The following is a 23800-nucleotide window of genomic DNA, read 5'->3' on the forward strand; positions in this document are numbered from 1 at the left end:
CGCTTCTTTTGTCGCACAGACTTACAGGTTGGCTTTACTTGGAGTTGGTGGACCGCGACCTCCGGATCTATCCCCGGCATGTTGGCGGGCGATCAGACGAAGACGTCTATGTTGGCCCGTAGGAAGTTGATAAGGCGATCCCTCTCGCGGGCATCAAGGTCAGAGCCGACCTGCACGGTTAGCTCAGGGCAATTTTCTCGTAAGAAAATTTGGGTGAGTAGCTCACCAGGCTCTACCCGCTTCTTCTGAGGGCCAACCAAGGGCTTATCATCTGGTGTCGAAGTTGGCACCTTGGCCGGTTGTTTTGCTTCGTGGGTCGCCATGTAGCATCGCTTTGCTACCGCCTGGTCCCCACGGACTTTGCCGACTCCTTGGCTGGTGGGGAACCGCATAAACAGGTGGCAGGTTGAGACCCCGGCTCGAAGAGCGTTGAGCCCTGGTTGTCCAAGGATGGCGTTATAGGCCGAGGGCAAGCGCACCACGAGGAAACCCATCCCCACGATACTCTCTCGGGGGGCGAGCCCGACCATAACCAGAAGATCGACCTCGCCCTCCACTGGAATTGAGTCTCCAGTAAATCCGACCAGTGGGGCGTTCATCCTCCGTAACTGCTTTTCTATCACCCCCATTCTAGAATAGGCATCAAATTACAAAACATTCGCCGAACTTCTATTATCAACTAGGATGCGTTTTACATCAAACTTGTTTACGACCATAGAGATGACCACATCGTCATCGTGGGGAGTTTCAACTCCCTTGAGGTCCTCATTCGAGAAAGAGATGACTTTAGAGGTGCGGGGGCGCTTTGGAAGAAGTCTTTCCCCAGCTGGTTCTCCGGCTGGGGCCCCCCGATCTATGGTGTTGATAGTGCCAGCAATGGGTTTGTTAGCATTCGGCTCTCCATGCTGCACGACGTCTTCCACTGGTATTTTTCTTCACGCCGGTTCCGCACGAACCGGTTGAGCACCCCTCGGCGGATGAGTGCCTCGATCTCGTCTCGGAGCTGGAAGCAGTCCTCCGTATCATGGCCGTGGTCTCGGTGGAAGCGGTAGTACTTCTTGGGATTGCGCCAGGCCTCGGAATCCCGCATCGGGGGTGGAGGTCGAAAATAATCCCGACCCTCGATCTTCATGAGGATCTCAGTCCGAGGAGCGTTAAGGGGAGTGTAATTTTCGTACCTCCCGTTGGATATATGGGGCCGTGGTGGAGATCTCGGACGAGGCGGGAATCTTGGTCGGAGCGGTCTCCGCTGCCGGGGTGGACTCTTTAGACGAGGCGGGTTCTTAGCTCGATGCGGAGATGGGCTTCTAGGACGGCCGCGCTCCTCACGACGCCTCTTTTGCTTTTTGGATGTCTGCTCGGCCCCACCCCATCTAGAGACGACGACTTCCTCGGCTTTCGCGTACTTCCGCGCCCGGGCCAGCATCTCGGTGAAGTCAGCTGGAAAATTTTTCTCGACGGAGAAGAGAAACCTATAAGACCGAGCTCCAGTCTTGAGAACCGACATGGCTATTGACTGGTCGAGTTCGCGGACCTCCCAAGTTGCGGCAGTGAAACGGTCCAGATATTCTCTGAGCGACTCTCCCTCCCTTTGCTTTATATCGAGGAGGGAATCTGAAGTCCGTAGCCGGGGTCGGCTGGCAGCAAAGTTGGTGGCGAACTGCCTGCCGAGCTGTTCGAAAGAGGAGACCGTGCCGGGTTTCAGCCCGGCAAACCAAAACCGAGCTGCTCCTCGAAGCGTTGCTGGGAAGGCCTTGCAGAGCATGGCCTCTGAGGATCCTTGTAGCGCCATCAAGGCTCGGTAACTCTTCAGGTGATCGAGGGGGTCGGTCATGCCATTGTAGGGCTCCACCTAAGGCATCTTGAACCTCGGCGGGACCGGCCCATCCTCGATTTGTTGGAAGAAAGGGGACTTCGTGGTAAACTCGAAGTCGCCCTCGTGTCTCGCCCTCCTGCCGTGGAGCGCCTCGATCTGGCGCTCCAGGTTCTCTACTTTCTTGTCGAGTTCATCACTCTGGAGGATCGCCACGGCGGTTTGCTCGGGCGCAGGTTGCCTTGGGACTGACACGACCTCTTACGGTTGTGGCCAGTCGCCTGGACCCCTCACTGGGGGTTCTCTCCAAGAAGATGCTCGGGTGTGGATATCTTGGCCTTGGGGGGCCGGTCCACTTGGAGGGGGGACCGGCTGACTGGGGCCTGAGGAAACGGCGCTGTCGGGACGCCCCTAGGTTGCAGGCTTTGGACAGCAGCAGCCAGGGCCTGAACCTGCTGCACCAAGGCATCAAACTGTTCCGGCCGAACTTGAGGAGTCGAATCAGCCGGAGGTGGTGAGTTCTGGACAGAGTGTCCAGGGCTAGGTGGAAGACGTCGGGAGGTATTAGAAGCTCCCTTGCTTCTCAGCTTCATGGCCGCGACTCGGTCCCTTCCTCTAGCGCCAACTGTTGCTGAAATTTGGACCCGGGGGCGACCGTCGGCTGAGGAGGGGGGAGCTCCGGCGAGACTCGACGAACGGCGGTCCGGCTGGCGCGCGACGTCCTCTGGGAAACCTGCAAGAAGCCGGTGGCCGGGGTTTCCGGCGCCGGCCCTCCGATGCTTAAGTTAGAGGGGCAAGTGTATGAACTGGAGTAGTCAATGTTCAGAGTTTTTTCTCCTCCCTCCCTCTTTAAAATGGAGAAGTTTTTCTTTTATAGAGGGGGCTGGGTTACCTATGATGTGACGGGGCAAACGGTCTGTAGTATGATTGGGCATGTAGTAGAAATCAATGCTCGATCGTGTGAATCAATGCCGTTACTGTAAGAGATTAGGCCGAAGCTCTCAAGTCGTCATGGAGTCATACCATCATTCATAGCCAAGCAGGTTTTCTGTAAGAGGCTTGATGTCCGTGGACAACAGAAGCCATACGCTTTAATTGTTGAGTAAGCTGAGTGCCTGCAGGAGCCATACGCTTTGATTATTGAGTAAGCTGAGTGTCTGCAGGAGCCATACGCTTTGATTGTTGACGAAAACAAGACGCCTCCAGGGGGTCTGCTCAGGCGCTTTCGGGTCAGGGGGTCTGCTCGGCGCCTCCAGGTCGGAGGGTCTGCTCGGCGCCTCCAGATCGGAGGGTTTGCTCGGCGCCTCCAGGTCGGAGGGTCTCGCAGTCGTGACGACTTATATTTTTCCCCTAACATAAACAATGCTAAAGATCTATAGTAAATTTTATTAGCATGAATGGTCGTCAAAGAATCAAAAAGAAATTTTTTACAGGGGAATAAGCAAAAGAAACTTATTAAGTGCTACTAAAAGTAGAATATGTGATAAAATTATGGAGCTATCATAGGAATTAGCATATTGACTTACATTTTTGATTTATGAGAATTAAAAATATAAAAAAAATCTATCTAAGATATATCAGGGGTATTTGTGGTATTATGTGGTCGGTGATCTTGGATCCCCGTACTATATTTAATAAGTTACCCATGGATACTCAGGAACTTTTAATCACTGGATCATGGCCAACCAAATACTGTGATCTTAGATCATTGAGGATCAAATCACCTCAGTATTCGAATCACTGGAATCTTAAATTACTGTGGTGATCGTGTGGAGGTTACCAAACGCCCCATACAGGGATGGAGGATCATACGCCGGTAGCATCATAGATGAAGTAACGTTCAGTGTTAGATGGTAGAATCTCAGCCATCCATCTATGGCCACGTGCACTCAATGTCCCCAAAACGTGCTTCTAATAACATACGCCGCGCGCTCCCCTGCTCCCCCCACCGACTTTCCCTTGGTTTCAAACCCTCGGGTGGCGCCATGCTCGCCTCCAGAGCCCTCCTCGTCCTCTCCGTCTCCGGCGGCTTCTCCCCTATCCCCGTCCGGCGAGGGATCTCGCGGCGCGGACTCCATCGAGGTTCTTGATCCCATCTGTCAGCTAAAAACCGTATAAGTCGATGCCCAAAATCACATTCCCCTTATTGATCTCTCCTGGAACATTTTTGTTCCAAGATCGTTCGGAAAAGAGAGAGGCGGCGTCCAGTTTCATTTGTCCCACTGCTGTTGTCCATCCCGATGCTTTTCCTGGGAAGGTTCTCTCTGATTTTCCCTCCTCTTTGCGTTGTTTGATTCAAGTTTTTTGTATGTTCCTAATTATATTCAGTCATGCCCGTTTGATTTACTCAACTAGCAGTAATGGCATTCGATTTCGTTTCTATATCTCTTGTTGTATTGTCCGATAAATTTCCCTTATTTGGGAAATCTCCTATTGTGTGAAAATGATCGGGTTGATCATCAGGGACACTGAGTCTTATCTTGATGGCCTAGGTTTGAAAGCCTGTTAAGGTGGCTTATCTCGTAGATGCCCCAGTAAAGGTCGTCCATCATTGCCTTATGGCTAAACCAAAAGATGAAACAGTGGGAGATAAATATGTCTTATGTTGGTTTAATGAAAACTCATTAATTTTCCAAAAGGAAACATTTCATAGTAAAGAACTTGGTCGCTGTTTAGTTCTTCGTGTTCACAGGGTGTTTCCATTGGTCCTTTTCATACAATGGGATCTGCCATAAAGATTGGTAATGCTTGCCAATTGCACCTAGGGAGCCATATCCTGGGAAATACAGAGTTTGGAGAATATAGATAGACTCTAGAACTAGTGTTACACTCAGTTAGGCTTTGAATGCGGTCTCTTCTGGCTGGATGACTCAATATAAGAAAAGGAGACTATAAAATGGAAAATAATTTTGTATGTAGAGGCCCTTTATTTATCTTTGAGAGGTTTTTTTTTTTGTTCACTTAATCATTGTTTGGTACGGTGAAAATTATGTATAATTATGTTCTTAATTGTGCGAGGAAAAAATATATGAAGTGGCCGGTCAAATTGAGCATGTTATCAGTTTTCAGCTGTCTTTTGTTGGTTTGCCCAAAAAAAAAAAAATCTGGAGTTTTTATTTTTCTTGAATTGGGCTAGAGTACAGTTTTGGCTGGGTTAGGCCAGGTGCAGTCATACAATGCTGTTTGTCCCGTACAATACTGGCTTCTAGCAAGCAAATGTGAACTTTGTTTTCTTTTTACATCTCGAATCAACTCTGCATTACACATCACTTTGAAATGATTATGTCTGATGCTTCCAATGTAGTATTTTTATGTAGTCAAATTGACGTTCGAAACTATTAGGCATTGGTGCTATTGTTGGTACAGATATACCAAGTTGAGCAATCATCCGGTGTAACAATATTATTGGACACTATGCAGTGGTTGGATAAAGTGCCAATATTTGAGATATAAGGTGCTCCCACTGGCCCAAGTCATGCCATGTGATGCTTGGATACAATTTCATTCTCTGCAGTACATTTTCTTATCTTAGACTACATTTCAAAGTTTTGATTACTTTGTTTCTAGTGAGAAAGGCCTTAATATTGCAAGGTAGTTTGTTTGAAATCTTCGCATCAAGTCATTTCTTCATTATGTTGAGTTTAAAGTTTCTAAATCTGAATTGAATGTCCACCAGGGGGTACCCTTTTGCTTGCAAAGGAGCACATAGAAGCTTGTAAAACATAAGTTTTTCAGCAAGTCATTTCATAATAGTGACTATCGAGCCTCAACCATTTAGCCATAACTAACAATTCTCAACCAATGATAAGTAGACCTGTGCATCATCCGAGCTAAGCGGGGTTCAAGCTGGGCCTAGGCATAGGTATCAACTATCAAGAGTTTAGGTCCTAGCTTAACTCAACCTTAGGTCTAAAAAATCTATAACCTGAACTACCCCGATCCTAGGACTCAAGCCCGAGACCCACTTGACTTTGCCTAATTAGCAATGGGCTAGGGCATGCCCATTGTCGATGGCTAGGAGTGAGACAGGTGGAGAGAACGGTGACCCATGGAGGCGGTGATCCATGGTGAAAAATCTAGCTTGACGCACTTGATCCCTAGGACCTAGGCCCAAGATCCACTTGGCCCTACCTGTCGGGATCACTGGGCACAAGAATGAGTCTTCCTGGCTTACCAATTAATAGTTATTCTCATTCAGGCATTTCACCAAACATATCACAGGCATAAATAGACAAGCACAGAGAGACAAGATTTACGTAGTTCGGCAGCAAATGCCTACATCCACGGGGAGAAGGAGCAATCCACTATGTCAATCGTTCCAATAGGGTACAAACAAAGCCGCATAAAAGCCCAAAACATGGGCTGTCGAATGATCACAAGAGGAGGCAACAGTAAACCAAATATAAGGCAAAATAACCGATCGGACCAACCTTTCTGCAGCCACAATGGTAGATCAAAAGAGTAGTATGCAAGGCAACCTTTCTACGGCTTCAATGGCAGATCAAGAGAATATCAAAATATCTTACCTTCTCTTCTTTCTTAGACTGTAAACAGCAAGAACAGGGACTCACGGAAACGAGAAGCCAGAAAGGAGTTACGGCAGAAGAAGGAAGGTCTCCTGCGAGCGGAAGATCAAAAATAGATGCCTGCTGTTGCCGGGAGACCGAGAGCACAAGAGAGAAAGAGGGGATAGAGGGCGGTGATCGGGATGCCCTTCTCACAAAAAATCCTTACCGAAATACGAGAATTGGTTGCCTTATATAATGGGGTGTTAATCTTGCAAAAAAGTCTCTCTCAAAACAGTGATTTGGAGCAAAGTCTAAAATAATCAACAATCCTCCTTCTTGCGACAAATCATGTACCTAGTATCAAATATGGATTGATAAAAATAACCTCCTGTAGTCAAACACTCTTTTATTCGTGTATTTCTTGCTTTAGTTGTTTCTCAGGATTTAGAACTGGAACAGCTAGATGTTAAAACAGCTTTTCTTCACGATGATATAGAGGAACAGATTTATATGTAACAGCCACCTGGTTTTGAGGTTCCAAACAAAGAAGATCATGTATGTTTGCTCAAAAGATCATTATATGGTCTTAAGCAGTCTCCAAGACAGTGGTATCACAAATTTGATAGGTTTATGGTCGACCATGGATACAACAGATCTCCATATGATAGTTGCGTATATCACCAGCAGTTTTCAGATGGATCCTTTTGTTATTTATTGCTGTATGTGGATGATATGATGATAGCAGCTAAGGATATATCAGTCATCCAAAATTCGAAAGCTGAGCTCAATACTGCATTTGAGATGAAGGATCTTGGACCGGCAAAGAAGATACTTGGAATGGAGATCAGTCGTGACAGGCAGTTGGGTAGACTTTTTCTTTCTCAACATGGATATATTAAGAAAGTCTTGGATAGATTTGGTATGTCTATAGTCAAGCAAGTCACTACTCCCTTTGCCAGTCATTTCAAATTATCTGCCAGACTCTGTCCTCAGACTGAGGATGAGGAGAGATATATGTCTAGAGTGCCATATGCAAGTGCAGTAGGCAGCATCATGTATGCGATGGTCTGCACTCGACCTGATATTTCACAGGCAGTAAGTGTAGTAAGCAAATACATGGATAAGCCTGGAAAGGCTCACTGGTTAGCTGTGAAATGGATACTTAGATATCTGAAAGGCACTTCTAATTTGGGATTGGTATTCTCCGCATAGAGTAATTGCACTGTTACAGGATTTTCTGATTCAGATTATGCTAGTGACTTGGACAGAAGAAAGTCATTAACCGGATATGTATTTACTCTCTCTGGTTGTGCAGTCAGTTGGAAGGCTACTTTGCAGCCTACAGTTGCTTTGTCTACTACAGAAGCAGAGTGTATGGCGTTGACAGAGGCAGCAAAGGAAGCTATTTGGCTAAGAGGGTTGGTACAGGATTTGGATCTTGAGCAGGACTGTTTGGATATTCATTGTGACAATCAGAGTACTTTGCATTTTGCCTGAGACCAGATGTATCACGAACGCACTAAGCATGTGGATGTCAGGTATCACTTCATCAGAGACTTGGTGGAGAATGGTGATGTCCGGCTTCAGAAAATTTATACTGCTCATAATCCGGCTGATATGCTCACTAAACCAATCACATCAATTAAGTTCAAGATTTTCCTGAATTTGATTGGTGTGAGCACTTGTTAATGCCTTTCCGGGCTTGTGGTGAGGAGAAGGTTATTTTTATCAATCGATATTTGATACTAGGTACATGATTTGTCGCATTGTTGATTATTTTGGACTTTGCTCCAAATCACTGTTTTGAGAGGAATTTTTTTGCAAGATTAACACCCCATTATATAAGGCAGCCAATTCTCTTATTTCGGTAAGGTTTTTTTGTGAGAAGGGGATCCCGATCGCCGCCCTCTATCCCCTCTCGTTCTCTCTTATGCTCTCGGTCTTTCGGCAACAGCAGACATCTGTTTTTGATCTTCCGCTCGCAAGAGACCTTCTTTCTTCTGCCGTGACTCCTCTCTGTGGCTTTTTATTTCTGTGAGTCCCTGTTGTTGCTGTTCACAGTCTAAGAAAGAAGGAAAGCTAAGATATTTTGATATTCTCTTGATCTGCCATTGAAGCCATAGAAAGGTTGCCTTGCATACTACTCTTTTGATCTACCATGATGGCTGTAGAAAGGTTGGTCCGATCGGTTATTTTGCCTTATATTTGGTTTAATGTTGCCTCCTTTTGTGATCATTCGGCAGCCCATGTTTTGGGCTTTTATGTAGCTTTGTTTGTACCCTATTGGGACGATTGACATAGTGGATTGCTCCTCCTCCCCATGGATGTAGGCACTTGCTGCCGAACCACGTAAATCTTGTTTCTCTGTGCTTGTCTATTTATGCCTGTGATGTATTTGGTGAAATGCCTGAATGAGAATAACTATTAATTGGTATGCCGGAAAGACTCATTCTTGTGCCCATGATCCCAACAATTGGTATCAGAGCTATGGCTACTGACGAGCAATAAAGTTCCTCTAGGGCTAACAATTCGGCTTCTGTTTCTCATTCCACTACCATGAGGCATGAAGTGGCTGTATTTGATGGCACAGGGGATTTCTCACTATGGAAGGTAAGAATGAAATACTTGTTGGTTAAAGAGAGTGTAGCAAAGGCCCTCAAGGGTAACCACCAAGGTGGTAGCCCAGTTGGAACGGGGCGTTTGCTTCTAACCAAGTGGTTCCAGGTTCGAAACGCACGGGCGTCGATTAAATCTGGGGACCGAATGCCCCGCGCCTGGACACGGGGTCTGGAAGTGCTACTGGTCGGCTGGTAGCCTGGGTGGTGCCAGGTGTGACGTACTCACACGGGGTACTCGTGCCAGGGCCCAGTGGGGTAACTGAGCCGGGGCCACGGGTGGGGAGGGTATGAGTAAAATATGGCTGGGGTCTGGTGAGCTGGGCCTATACCAAACGGTCATTCTGCCCGCATCGAACATGCTCCTGGCGGGGTGGGGGCCCAGTGTGGGGCTGCTACGCGGGGTGGGCTTGCCCTTCCCCCCTCTTCCCCTTTTTTATTAGCAAAAAAAAAAAAAGGCCCTCAAGGGTATGGATGCAATCCCAGGAGATAATGAGGCTGTCAAAGAAAAGATTAGTGAGAGAGCACTAGGAACTCTGTTTTCAAGCTTGAGTGATAAAGTCCTACTGTTGTGGATCTTGATACAACTAAGGAAGTATGGAAAAAATTGGAGAGTCTATATATGGCAAAATCCCTTACTAATAGATTGTATTTGAGGGGAAAGATGCACACATTTCATATGGCAGAAGGGACTTCACTCAAAGATCACTTGGATGAGTATAATAAGCTCTTGCTTGATTTAGCAAATATTGGTGTTGAAGTAGATGAAGAAGACAAGGCTTTGATCCTGATCTACTCACTGTCTAAGTCCTTTGAGCATATTACTACTACTATGCCCTATGGAAAAGAGACAATAAGCCTTGAAAAGGTAGAAGCTACTTTGTTATCCAATGAGCTTAAGATTGAAAGTACAGCTATAGCATCAGGTTCAGACTCCAGCTCAAGGACTTATAGTTAGAGGTAGAGATGAACAGAAGAAAGGTGGACAAGGTAGAAGCAAATCCAAAACCAGATCAAAGTTTAGGTCTAAAAGACCAAGTGTTTGTCACTATTGCAAGAAGCCAGGCCACTGGAAATCAGAATATAGACTTTTACAGTCTAAGAAAGAGAGGGAACAAAAGGATAAAGGAACCGTCTCAGATTCGGCAACAGTTATAGTTTCATCAGCAGGTCACAACAGTAATGAAAATGATGCAGTATTTACAGCTGCTTGCAGTGTTAGTCATCCTGATACTTGGATTGTGGACTCTGGAGCATCTTTCCACATGACACCCCATAGGGAATGGTTCTCTTCTTTTAGATCATGTGAGGGGGGCACCGTTTTTCTTGGAGATGACATTTGCAAAGTGGAAGGTGTTGGTACAGTTTAAATTAAATCTAATGAAAACACTGTGGTGACTTTGGACGATATCGGATATGTTTCTTAACTAAAGAGAAACCTTCTCTCATTATATGCTTTCAATAGTGCAGGTTTCGAGGGCAGATGGGGTAGAGGATCAATAACTATCAATAAAGGAGTATTGACTTTATTAAAAGAAAAAATTGTGTAGGACCTTTTACTATTTGGATGATAGTACAGTAGTTGGACAGGCTTCAGCAGTACAGTCTTCTATTGAGCAGTTGACACACCTATGGCACCAGAGATTGGGCCACATCTCAGACAAAGGTTTACAGGAGCTGAGCAGACGTGGTTTGCTAAATGGTCAGAAGGTTGGTGCACTTGGATTCTGTGAGCATTGTGTGTTCGGAAAACAACACAGGGTCAGCTTTTCTACAGGCGTGCACATGACAGCTGGTATATTAGATTATATTCATTCTGATCTATGGAGGCCTACCCCAATTACATCCAAAGGTGGATCTAGGTATTTACTCACTTTTATTGATGATTACTCCCGCAAAGTCTGGATATACACTATCAGAAATAAGAGTGATGTGTTTGACACGTTCAAGAAGTGGAAGGCTATGGTCGAGAGGCAAAATGATAGGAAGGTGAAAACCTTCCGAACTAACAATGGATTAGAATTTTGTTCTACTGAGTTTGATGACTTTTGCAAATCAGAGGGCATTGTTAGACATAAAACCACAGTGGGTACACCTCAACAAAATGGTGTGGCAGAACGCATGAACCGCACACTAATAGAGAGAGTCAGATCTATGCTATCTAGTTCTGGATTAAGTAGAGACTTTTGGGCAGAGGCCACACACAGCCTGCTACATTATAAACTGATCTCCAGCATCAGCATTGGGTATGAAAACTCCGGAAGAGATGTGGACAGGAAGACCTGCAGACTATTCAGTATTCAGAGTCTTTGGGTGTCCAGCTTATGCACATGTAAGAGATGGAAAGTTGGACCCCAGGGCTAAGAAGTGCGTATTTCTTGGATATACATATGGTGTAAAGGGCTACAGACTATTGTGCACAGAGCCTGGATCCCAAGGATTTCTAGTCAGTAGGGATGTGACATTTCATGAGATAGCCACTCCTTTAAGGCAGCTACAACCTACTTCTTCTCAGAGAGATCAGGGTCAGGATCAGATGGATAGGACTGTTATGAATATTGATCAGACTATCAGATCACAGCAGCAGCAAGCAAATGAAGATATTTTTATTCTGAAGGAGCAGCAACAGCAGACAGATGCAGAGATACAGACTTAGGATGAGGTTACCATGCAAGGTCAGGATCAGATTGATAGCATTGCCACTCGTAGATCCAGACTTTAGATCAGAACACCACAAATGTATGGCTTTGAGGATTCAGCTTGTGCTGGGTTAGTTTATTATGCTCTGAGCATTGCAGACACTATTGGTGATGAGCTGACCACATATCAGGAGGCTATTAGTAGTTCACAGGCTGAACAATGGACTATGACTATGGTTGGAGAACTACAATCTTTAGAGAAGAATCAGACTTGGGAATTAATTAGATGACCAGAGGGCAAGAAGGTAATTGCATATGGATCTTCAAGAAGGAAAAGGGTGCCAGTCCTCAGGATTTTAGATATAAGGACAGGTTGGTAGCTAAGGGCTATAGTCAACGGGAGGGAATTGACTATAAGGAGATATTTTCTCCTGTAGTCAAACACTCTTCTATCCGTGTATTGCTTGCTTTAGTTGTTTCTCAGGATTTAGAGTTGGAACAGCCAGATGTTAAAGCAGCTTTTCTTCACGGTGATTTAGAGGAACAGATTTATATGCAACAACTACTTGGTTTTGAGGTTCTAGACAAAGAAGATCATGTATGTTTGCTCAAGAGATCATTATATGGTCTCAAGCAGTCTCCAAGACAATGGTATCACAAATTTGATAGGTTTATGGTCGACCATGGATACAACAGATCTCCATATGACAGTTGCGTATATCACCAGCGGTTTTCAGATGGATCCTTTTGTTATTTATTGCTATATGTGGATAATATGATGATAGCAGCCAAGGATATATCAGTCATCCAAAATCTGAAAGCTGAGCTCAACACTGCATTTGAGATGAAGGATCTTGGACCGACAAAGAAGATACTTGGGATGGAGATCAGTCGTGACAGGCAGTTGAGTAGACTTTTTCTTACTCAGCATGGATATATTAAGAAAGTCTTGGATAGATTTGGTATGTCAAGCCAGTCACTACTACCTTTGCCAGTCATTTCAAATTATCTGCTAGACTCTGTCCTCAGACTGAGGATGAGGAGAGATATATATCCAGAGTGCCATATGCAAGTGCAGTAGGCAGCATCATGTATGCGATGGTCTGCACTCGACCTGATATTTCACAGGCAGTAAGCGTAATAAGCAAATACATGGATAAGCCTGTAAAGGCTCACTGGTTAGCTATGAAATGAATACTTAGATATCTGAAAGGCACTTCTAATTTGGGATTGGTATTCTCCGCACAGAGTAATTGCACTGTTATAGGATTTTCTGATTCAGATTATGCTAGTGACTTGGACAGAAGAAAGTCATTAACCGGATATGTATTTACTCTCTCTGGTTGTGCAGTCAGTTGGAAAGGTACTTTGCAGCCTACAATTGCTTTGTCTACTACAGAAGCAGAGTATATGGCGTTGACAGAGGCAGCAAAGGAAGCTATTTGGCTAAGAGGGTTGGTACAGAATTTGGGTCTTGAGCAGGACCGTTTGGATATTCATTGCAACAATCAGAGTACTTTGCATCTTGCCAGAGACCAGATGTATCACGAACGCACTAAGCATGTGGATGTCAGGTATCACTTCATCAGAGACTTGGTGGAGAATGGTGATGTCCGGCTTCAGAAAATTTACACTGCTCATAATCCGGCTGATATGCTCACTAAACCAATCACATCGGTTAAGTTCAGGACTTTCCTGAACTTGATTAGTGTGAGCACTTGTTAATGCCTTTTCGGGCTTGTGGTGAGGAGAAGGTTATTTTTATCAATCAATATTTGATACTAGGTACATGATTTGTCGCATTGTTGATTATTTTGGACTTTGCTCCAAATCACTGTTTTGAGAGGATTTTTTTTGCAAGATTAACACCCCATTATATAAGGCAGCCAATTCTCTTATTTCGGTAAGGGTTTTTTGTGAGAAGGGGATCCCGATCGCCGCCCTCTATCCCCTCTCGTTCTCTCTTGTGCTCTCGGTCTTCCGGCAACAGCAGGCATCTGTTTTTGATCTTCCGCTCGCAGGAGATCTTCCTTCTTCTGCCGTGACTCCTCTCTGTGGCTTCTCGTTTCCGTGAGTCCCTGTTCTTGCTGTTCACAGTCTAAGAAAGAGGGGAAGGTAAGATATTTTGATATTCTCTTGATCTGCCATTGAAGTTGTAGAAAGGTTGCCTTGCATACTACTCTTTTGATCTACCATTGTGGCTGCAGAAAAGTTGGTTCGGTCGGTTATTTTGCCTTATATTTGGTTTACTGTTGCCTCCTCTTGTGATCATTCGGCAACCCATGTTTTAGGCTTTTATGTAGCTTTGTTTGTATCCTATTGGGACGATTGACATAGTGGATTGCTCCTCCTCCCCGTGGATGTAGGCATTTGCTGCCGAACCATGTAAATCTTGTCTCTCTGTGCTTGTCTATCTATGCCTGTGATGTGTTTGGTGAAATGCCTGAATGAGAATAACTATTAATTGGTAAGCCGGAAAGACTCATTCTTGTGCCCAGTGATCCCAACACTACCCAATTAGAAAGGGGCAAGGGCTTGCCCATGGCTGGGATTGAGATTGGGGGCAAGAAGGGCAACAACCTGTGGAGCGGTGATCCATAGTTGAGGTGCCAACAGTAAGAGAGAGGGAGAGGATCCAAGAGGCGGTTTTGGTTCGAGGGAGAGAGAGAGTGGTGAGGGGAGTAGGAGGGAGAGTTTGAAAGGAGGATGTTAATGTGATAGGAAAATGGAGCTTTTGGCTGGGGGTAGGGGTAGAGGGGGAGAGAGGCAAAGAAAGAGATAGAGAGCACAAGTTGGATGAAAGAAGAGCTTGGTTGTGGGGGGAGAGGAGAGAGAGGCGTGGTGGGTGATGGAGGTGGAAGGGAGGGGTGTGGTGGGCAGTTGTAGTGGAGGTGAGGGAGGAATTCATTAGGGTTTCTTTGTATTTTTCTATTTATGTTTTATAAATATTATTTTGTAAAATAGACAAAGTTTCTGGTCTGGCTGAGTCAAGAGAAGGGCACACTACATCAATTCTAGTTGTGCTTGAAAATTTGACGTCCAATCTAGCCCGGGGATGAAAATCTAAGCCAGATATTAGTAAAACTTGGTCGGAGCCGGGCCTGGTTAGGTGGGCAGCGCTGATTTTACTCAGGTCTAGTGATAAGCATTCTAGTTGGCAAGTCAAAAATGCTAGTTATACTTCCTAAAATGATCGACATAAGTCTGTTATTGGCATCTTATTTAGCACATTTCGCTTGTTTCTTAAGTGCTAATCAAATTCAGGTCCTATTAGATATTATCTCAAGCACCGAGATTAGAGGGTTTTTTTTTTCATGCACCATGACATAAGTAACTTCAAGCGAGGGAAAAAAGTGATTCACATAAGCGTGTACATTGAGGCAATGCGTATGAAGGTGAGAAGTGAGAACTAAGGTTGGTGTTAGGTGTCATATGCCTATTATATAACCATGCAGACACTGTTCATGCAGTGGCGTAAGATGATATACTTCCAAAAGATACTTGATTATCACATTATGGTACATTAATATACCTCCTATTCCCCTTCTCTGTATCTAAGCTTCTTTTAGTTGCTTAGATTGGAAAGTAGGCATGTCTTGAACACTTTAAAATGACTGTTAATGAATAAAGTCAAATCTAACATTCTAGGTCATATGGAAGGCCTGTAACCCTGCCATTTTACGGATACATAAGCCCTAAATGTGCTATGCTATACATCTCTATATTGATTGAAGCTATACAGGGACTAGCATGAATTAGAATGACATGAAACCAACAAACAGTACCAGATACAAGGGAAAAACCACTTAAAAGCATGTAGCTACTTGAGATGCTAAAATATGGTTTAAGATATTCATCTATTTGCAAGAATGATCCACCCAATAATTGAACAATATAAAGAAGGATGAGCACAAAATGCACTTCTGTCACTATTTAGCATAGTGTATTTCACTGTTATGTTCTGACCAAGGCCAACATTGCGCAATATCCATCCATATTTTTATAATTCTATGTGCACTTGCTTTATTATTTTTGACTCTTCATGGACACAATATATACAGCAACCTAGAAGGACCAAGTCCAGGCAAAACTCATATATCTGAATAGCAATGATATTGACTCTTCATGTATTATCCTTGTATCTGTCAGGGCTTAGCTTGGTACTTAATGGTGTGTGCTACTTTGTCAACATTTGGCGTGGATGAGCATGAACAGTACACAACTCTATCATGTAAACTCCAAATATATGCTAGAAAAAATTGCTTAATTTCTAATATAGACTACTTAGTTTGGCTCGTAATGATGATAGATGGAACAATAAAATAATTCTAATACATACTAGTGGATTAAATTTTCTCGGATATGTATTGTTTCTATTGGTAAACATAACTATAGCTCCACACATGATGCCATTATGCTTGCTAAACATGCATGTTAAAGTAATATAAAAGTATTTAGGATAGCAAGACTTATATGAAAATCACAGTGTTGAGGATTTGAGTCCAACAGGACTCGACTATAGCTTGACATTTACCCCTATAGTTCTTTGTGTAGCAGAATACACCATCAGTAAACCAGATGATTGAGGTATACCTTCAATACTAGGTTGATATGTACCTCTAGGATATGACGTGTATATCATGCTAGCAAGGTCTTTATTGAATCATCATATGATGCTTAATGTGCCTTTGTGCGTTGACCTTGGTTTGAATATCAATTGTCAACATGCTCTGAAATTATTCATAGGGTGGTAATTACTTGCATACTAAAGTTTTTGTGCTATTTATTAATTCAATTTTGTGCAGACAGATTGCACAAGATGCACCAAAATACATGATGGCTTCTGGCGATCAAGCAGAGCTTCGTGGTTTGAATCTGGAGTGGCTTCAACGTCATTGATTCGCAAGCATGGAGGTTAGTGATATGTAGAGCTTATTGATCTCCGTTATTTTTAGAACTTATTTGGATTTATATTATTAAAAAAAAGAGTCATTAACTTATTTCAATTTACATTAGTTAAAAAAATAAGGGTCATTGCTTGGTACAATGATAAAAGGCTTGAGCTGATAAGTGTAATGGTGCAGGTTCGAGTCTTGGGGCAGCTACTTTGTGCAAACAGAGAAAAAGCCAAAGATTAGGTTTGTTCCTAGTTTGCCCCTCCCAGGACTCTGGATTGGCAGGATCATATCTGGGTAATGTCCTTTTATTAGTTAAAAAATTATGAACTTTACAAATCCAGTTGCATATGTGCCGGGCTTTAGTCCAGACAGGCTGTGGCCAACTTTCTATCTCAACCCAAGCTCTTGCAGCTTTGATTTTTCTCTAGCTTAAATTGCAATTCTAAGCAGAACTTGTACCCAGAGGATAAGCCTATATTAAGTCCTATCTGACTCATAATTGCTTGGGAGTAGTTGCATGTGTCTGTGTGTGCGCGCGTGAGAGAGAGAGAGAGAGGCGCACAGAGAGAGAGAGAGAGAGAGTGAGAGAGAGAGGCTAGAAAATACTGTCATCACCCAAGGACAACAATATTCTAAATTCCACTGGTTTGCTGTTCTGTTATATTTAAGTGGTTTAGCCTAGTTAAAATTAGAAGAAACAAATGTCTTCATGAAGGAAGAAGTATATATCGTAATAAACTTTGGAAAATGCTTTGGTGCCTGTTAGTGTGCAAGAAAAGTTCCTTGGGCTGACCTGATGCTTGCTTGGTGACAGTGTTCAACCACCATACGCAAATTTCACCAATTCATGGAAGCTACACCAATGCCCTTCTACCATGTGGCAGGAAACTCTTATGGTGTGCATGAAATGGGTGCCCTCTAGCATTACTCGTAAATTTTATATTTCTTCTGTCAAAGAAAGATCAAGACCTGGTTGCTGATCCATGTGAGAAGGAATCAATGTGCATCCGTGATGGATGATAGACATAGGAATTTTTCAGGGCATTCGGTTCAAAGACATCAGGGTAGCAGTGATCTATGGTATGACTTTCTATATGAGTTTGGGTTTACAAGTGCTTAAGATGGGTTTTGCTTCATTTCAAAATAGTCCATGTACAGAGCAATTTGACTTTGTATCTCTCTCTAATATACCTACTAAGCAATCACATGCACGCGCAGATATCCTACTAGGTGTTTTCGAGTACTACATTTTCTGGCCATTTCTTGAATAATACTTCAATTAGGGAAAGCTCTCATACATCTTTCTTCAGTAAGGTATCAGCTCATGTAGTGTTACAGTACAACCCATGGTATGCCATTATCATACCGAACCGAGCGGTATAGGGTGTATCATACTATACCGGTAATAGTACAGGGGCCGTATCAACACAGTAACAGGGTGGCATTAGTATGGGGCCCGGTACCGAGACGGTGTATCTTGGTACAACCTCTAGCATATTCTCTTAAAGATTTTACATACAAATGCCATTTCGAAAAAAGTCATGAGAATATTTGCTATGATTAGGCAGCCAGATATGTTGCAGACTGGGAGACTCAGGTAACATGTCATATCAAGCTTTCAAACATGGTAACTTTCTGTCGACTTACTAACTTCCCACCTTAATTTCCATATTAGTATGACAGGATTTTTATGTCTGCTAGTGTAGTTCCTGAACAATTGATTATCAAGTTTGCTTTAGTTAACCAGAAAATGAACTTAGTCATGTTATGGATATCATTGGGCTGGGATTATTTGTTAAGTCACCTATTAGGAATTGACAGTTACAATGAATTCACATAGTAAACCACATTTTCTTATCCTTGTTTTCTTAAACTTGATGTCGTACTATTAGAGATATGATGTTGGGTAGTACTGGATCTCATTTGATGGCCAGATTATCTGTTAGTTTGATTCAAGTATGACTACTCATTCTTGTTTCTGATTGAACCCATCTTCTCCAATTTTATCTTATTTTTAATTCTGCTTCTTTGGCAAATTAAAGGTTAGAGGAATGAGAAGAGCTTACCAAAAGATATTCATGTCCAGCGATATGAATCCAGGAGGCCTGGAGGACTGACTTGTTGAAGTGGTAAGGACACTCTTATTGCCATTCTATTTAATCCTCAGTATATCTTATAATAAAAATGATCTAACTTGACAGGAAAAAAACAAAGAATTAGCTGAATTTCCTGCCGTGTCTTCTATGGTGCAATCTATCCGCAATTCATTTGAGTAAAAGTTGCCGTGGAATATGCAAGTTCAGAAATAGGAGTCGTTCTTGATTTTGTTTCTCCCATGTCCTTTTGTTTGAAAGTTTTGTAATATCAGATGAAAGACAGCTTTGACTTTAATATCTACCTCTGGAGTACAGTTGAAAGCTTACACGTTAAATATTCAAATCACAACATGAATTTTTTAGCGTAGTCTTTTATGTACTTGCAATTCTGTCAATCCTGCATATTACCTTGTTTCAATCCTCATTCTTGCAACTGTTCCATCATGTACTTTGTTGCATTTCTAGTTGAAGCTTTGGTTTTTAGATTGTTTCCTTAAATGTCATAAAATAAGTTTATTTTACTTGATTATAAGAAGTCATGATTATGAGATTGCATCATGTGTAAAGTCATGATAATTTAGTGCATTATGCCTGAATGTATGTTCTTTTAATATTACCTTCATTCTTTTCCAGTCATCATGTCATTTTCCTCAAGTCTGTGTCCGTCTTTCTGCTTACATGGTTCTCCTGTATCCGTACACACTATATGCTTGCTGAGTTCTGTGTGAAATGACTTGTTTGAATTGGCAGTGGATGGTGCAGCTATCGTGCTCATTTTGTTTTATATCTGTTACAGTTATTCTCTTTTCAAGTATATGGATGCAAGTCCTGTTATCACCTCTTTTTCCTTCAAGTTTGTTGTAGTAAAGCATTGTTGAAAGCCTTAATTCTCATGTATGTAATAGTTCAAAATTCAAAATATAGAATGGATATCTTCTTTCTTTAGTCAATTTTGTGCTCAAATTGTCAACTCCCAAATATATGATCCTTCTTAATATTGAACTATATGTAATTAAGGAGCTTGACTTTATCTTCCTCTCATTTCTAAAGTGAAATCGACGAATACTGGATTGCATCAAATAAGTTTGTGTGGTTGATTTTTCATGCATGCCTAAATGCTGCTCTCGGTTCGAACCATTGCTGGTGTGTACAAAAAGTCTGGTACTGTGACAATAGGCTTTGGCTGTCTCTCCTAAGCTCACATTTCTTCCTGTAACATCAGGTGGGTGGATGTTAGGCCAGCATGTGTTGATATATTGAGATTTTGCATCAGTGCAAAGTGCTAATGTGTCAATATATTTAGGTAGGTGGCCGAAATTTGGTGTGGATGCTTGTTTCATTGTGTAGTTGGACTACATCTTTTAGTCATACTATTCTGTCTTACATTGAGGCCACTGATGAAGGATGAATCGTTGCCCAACGACCTAGCAACCTTTGAAAGACGTAAAGGCAAATATGGTTTTCTTCTCCCATATGGGCTTGGGTGCGCAATTTCGGAAGGAGGGCTACTGGACCTAGATAACAGGTATGTTCATAACAGGTGGCTTTAGTGATACATTGTGTTCAGCTAAAGACTTTTGGATCCTTCCTTATCCGGGTGAACTTGCTTGTATTTCTACAAGGAGGTGTCTGGTTGTCCAATAGAGAAAATTCAAAATTGGAGAAATTTGAAGATAAGAAAAGAAAACCATGATTTGGAAAATTTCTAGTCAACAATCAGCATGGAAATATTTAGTTAATTCTAGAATGTTTGAAATTTCATACCACAACTACACATTTCACATTACAGAATTATGATTAGTGAATGCATGTATTACAAAATCTAGATTGTTCTTAATTTTTTATTAATCAATTAAGAGTTTGGAGTATATGTGCATGGTTGTCTGGACATTTCATGCTTCAAATGAGATCCCTAGAACTGTGGGATTTGAAACTTCTAAAGTTGATTGAAGTTTCATTCTGTCCAACTGCATAGAAATCCAGTTCTCGCATCCTCCCATCATAATGGATATTGCCACTCATGGTTGTTTCTCTTAGTACTCGAACATAATAACCCATTTCATTTTTTTAATTCCCTGTTTTTTGTTTTTTTTTGTGTTTTAAAAAAAGGGAGAGGGGGAGGAAGGGACGAGCCTACCCCGCGTAGCAGCCCCTATTGGGCCTTCACCTCGCTAGAAGAATGTTTGATGCGGACAGAAATGACCGTATGTTGGGCACTCCGGCCAATTTTATTCATATCCTCTCCATCCATGGGCTCGGCTCGGATACCTTTCTGGGCTTGGCACGAATCCTCCGTGTAGTTTTGCGTCATGACTTTCAGGGGGATTGCATCTCTTTGCAGCAACAACTAAATAATATCCAACCATCCGTATACTCCTTGCAATTGTTGCATCGGAACTGCAGTTTTGTTTTCTGCTTTTGAACGCTTCCATTCATACATTCAAAGTTTGAAGCTATTGCCGATTGCGACTTGGCCCATAAATGTTTCCTCCCATGTTTATTTTGATAATGAAGGAAGAAGAATCCAATGCTTCCGTACAGCAACGTGACTTGCATCCACTTAATAAATAAGGGAGGGTTGGTGTTGTATCTTATAGTGTATACCATACGCTGCAAGTGTTTGGTTTTGTCTTTGCCACGGAGAATGGGAAGCCAACGAGATTCGAGTGGGTGAGGTGTTGGAGAGTTGAATGCGACCCATGTGGTGATGCTCCCCATCAACACCAATCACGCGGTTATGATGTGATCCTTTCTACAATCATAAACAAATTGACTTGATTTGTTTTTTAAGCAAAACCTCTCTAGAAACTATGCAAGGGTTGGTTCTCCTTGTCATGCAGTAAATGAAGCAGTTGGTCCATGACCATCTAAATAACTTTATTATAGTGATCAATGGAAATTAACTATGCAATTCATGATGTAATCACTCGACTGCTTTGTTAGGTCGATGCTTAAAGTTGGTATGAACATGATTATTCAATTAAGGCTATGGCAATTGCTTTCAGTGGAGCAGAATTGTGACATTTTTTGATTTGTCGCGGTGCAATTGCTCGATGTGAAAGTAAAAGGTATTATTGGACTATCTTATGGGTTAAATAATACCTTGTGAGCTAATCGTGGCTTGATCCGAACTGGATTCTCGATAAGAATATTGCGTCAAGATTTGAAAGCATAATGATGTTCTCAACCCTTGGAGGAGAGGCTGGTGCTGCAATGCAAATTCTAGAGGATCTAGTGGTTTAAAAGCTGAAGCCCAGCGACTGACTGTAAGAGAATGTCAACTTCTCAGAATCTCGAGAAATTGGTGGATATTGTTTAGTTTAAGGACCAACCATGGATGGGTAAGGTTTATGTTTCTTTATTCAGTGCATTAACAAGCTCCAATGGCTTTGATTAAAAAAAAAATTAAACTTAAATGATACAGAGATGTCGTTACAAAGAGAGGAAGAATAAATACTGACTTGCTAATGAATCAAACAAATCAGGCTTACGACAATATTGGACAGTTAATGGAAGGATGATTTCTTTTTCCTGTTTCATAATAGATGTCAATAACGAAATGAGGCTTGTTCCTGTGTGGTTCCATGGTGCAACAACGCATGGAAGGCATTGGTTATGCTCAACAGATCTTAAACCGCATACCGACAAATTTTTACAATTTTTGGAATTTTCTATGTTTCGATCAAATTATCGGTTAATTTGCCTTCCATTTTACGACCAATTGATGTACAGGAAGTCCTAGAGATAGTTTCAGATTTTTTTTTCTTAAAATAAAGTGTAAAAAATGGGGCAGCTTGTCAATCATTCATTATGGAAAATGACGTGATCGCGTCCATAGTTTCACTCATTTGGATTACTGTTCATCATGATTTTAGATGGCCCACTGTGCACTTTGACACAAATGTTATTTAACGACTTAGTATTCTCAAAAAATTATTTAATGACCGAAATTCTCAGATAATTCAAGTTGCTCTGTTGTACAATTACATTTACGTAAAAAAACTTCAATCATCGTAGCAAAAATTCAGTCCTTGTTTTGGTTGCAAAGCATATATTGGGGGTAAACCTTTTTTTTGGGGGGGTTAAAATGAATATTTCATACATTATAAGTGTGGATACATACAAGTCATGGAGTGCTTTAGGTAACTATCTCTTTTCCGTCCATAAAGTGTCTCTGAATGGCTGGCTACATAAGCAGCCACCCAGTCCACAGTCCAGTTGGCCTCTCTAAATATATGTTTGGTCTGAAAGGCCACTCATCTCTCATCATCATCCAAATATTCTGAAGTGGTGTGAACCTTCCGCCGTCCAAATTGCTATGGGAATGGACACGACCATTCAAAGATTTGTACTAAAAATTATGCTGAAAATTACGTCGCAAGATATTTTCTTGTGAGATGTCGGACCGTACTGCTTTGGAGCCTTTGCAGCCTACCAAAACCTTATCCCTCTTTTCATCTACTTTGGATCTGAATGAAATGCTGTGTCCTACTTTGCCACCAAAGTTAAAAAGAAAGCAATGAGATGCCGCATGACCTATGGAAGAAGCAAAGCCATCAGATGAAGTTAATCAGCAAAGGATCAGGCGAGAAGACTTGATAGGAATCGACATGGTAGTATCTTCAAGGCTCCATATCCGATCACCTTATATTGGATTCCCTAATCTACTATATGATGGGATGTGGCCTTTTGATTGTTCTGCTCTTTGATTTCAAGTTTGAACGGTGCTTTTTTTTTTTTAATCTAGATAGGCAGTTTGGTGGCCATTTTTTCTTCCCAAGTTGGTCACCATCAAGGGGTGATATGCGCTTAGCAATTTGTATTATTGTATTATCTACTAGAGTGGAAAGTAAAGGAACATTTGAGTTGGTATCTCAAGCAGATAACACATTAAAGAGTAGTGATTCAGTCTCATTAAAAAACAACAGCACGAAAAGAAAATCTCAGCTCGAGGCATTATTATAATGAAGCACTTCATAAAGCTAGTGAACAAGAACAAGCCAATGAGCAAAGAGACTTCCTCAGCAGCATTTTCAAAGTTTTCATCTTAGAAAGAAAGATTCCTGCATGTATGATCATACAGTGTGTGTGTGTGTGTGTGTGAGAGAGAGAGAGAGAGTATGAAAGTGGGAGCTTTTCTAGTGCAAGGAGCAATACACTTTTGTACTCCCAAGTTGGGCGTACATGGGATCAAGGAAAGGAATTGGAAAGTCCATGGGCAGATAAACAGT

The 23800-nt window shown here is 42.3% G+C and overlaps 1 protein-coding gene across 20 annotated transcripts; it reads left to right on the forward strand.

The window, feature by feature from the left end:
* The first annotated feature begins 290 nt into the window (after positions 1-290).
* LOC103714320 (uncharacterized) lies at positions 291-21109 on the forward strand. Of its 20 annotated transcripts, none has more exons than XM_089925873.1 (8): positions 291-3895; positions 3991-4070; positions 15725-15806; positions 16385-16489; positions 16660-16713; positions 17288-17553; positions 18516-18602; positions 18675-18936. In XM_089925873.1, exons 1-6 carry the CDS (start codon positions 3664-3666, stop codon positions 17377-17379), a joined length of 645 nt encoding a protein of 214 aa, XP_089781999.1. In that variant the 5' UTR covers positions 291-3663; the 3' UTR covers positions 17380-17553; positions 18516-18602; positions 18675-18936. The 20 variants fall into 20 exon arrangements, 10 of the variants coding, with proteins under 10 accessions (XP_089781999.1, XP_089782014.1, XP_089782018.1 ...); XM_089925872.1 differs by having other exon boundaries at positions 1596-3895; positions 16660-16767; XM_089925888.1 differs by lacking the exon at positions 16660-16713.
* The last annotated feature ends 2691 nt before the right edge of the window (positions 21110-23800 follow it).

Source organism: Phoenix dactylifera, chromosome 1 (assembly GCF_051530095.1).
Source record: "Phoenix dactylifera cultivar Ajwa chromosome 1, Ajwa_hap1_PhDact_Kaust_v1.1, whole genome shotgun sequence".
Taxonomy (NCBI): Eukaryota; Viridiplantae; Streptophyta; class Magnoliopsida; order Arecales; family Arecaceae; genus Phoenix; species Phoenix dactylifera.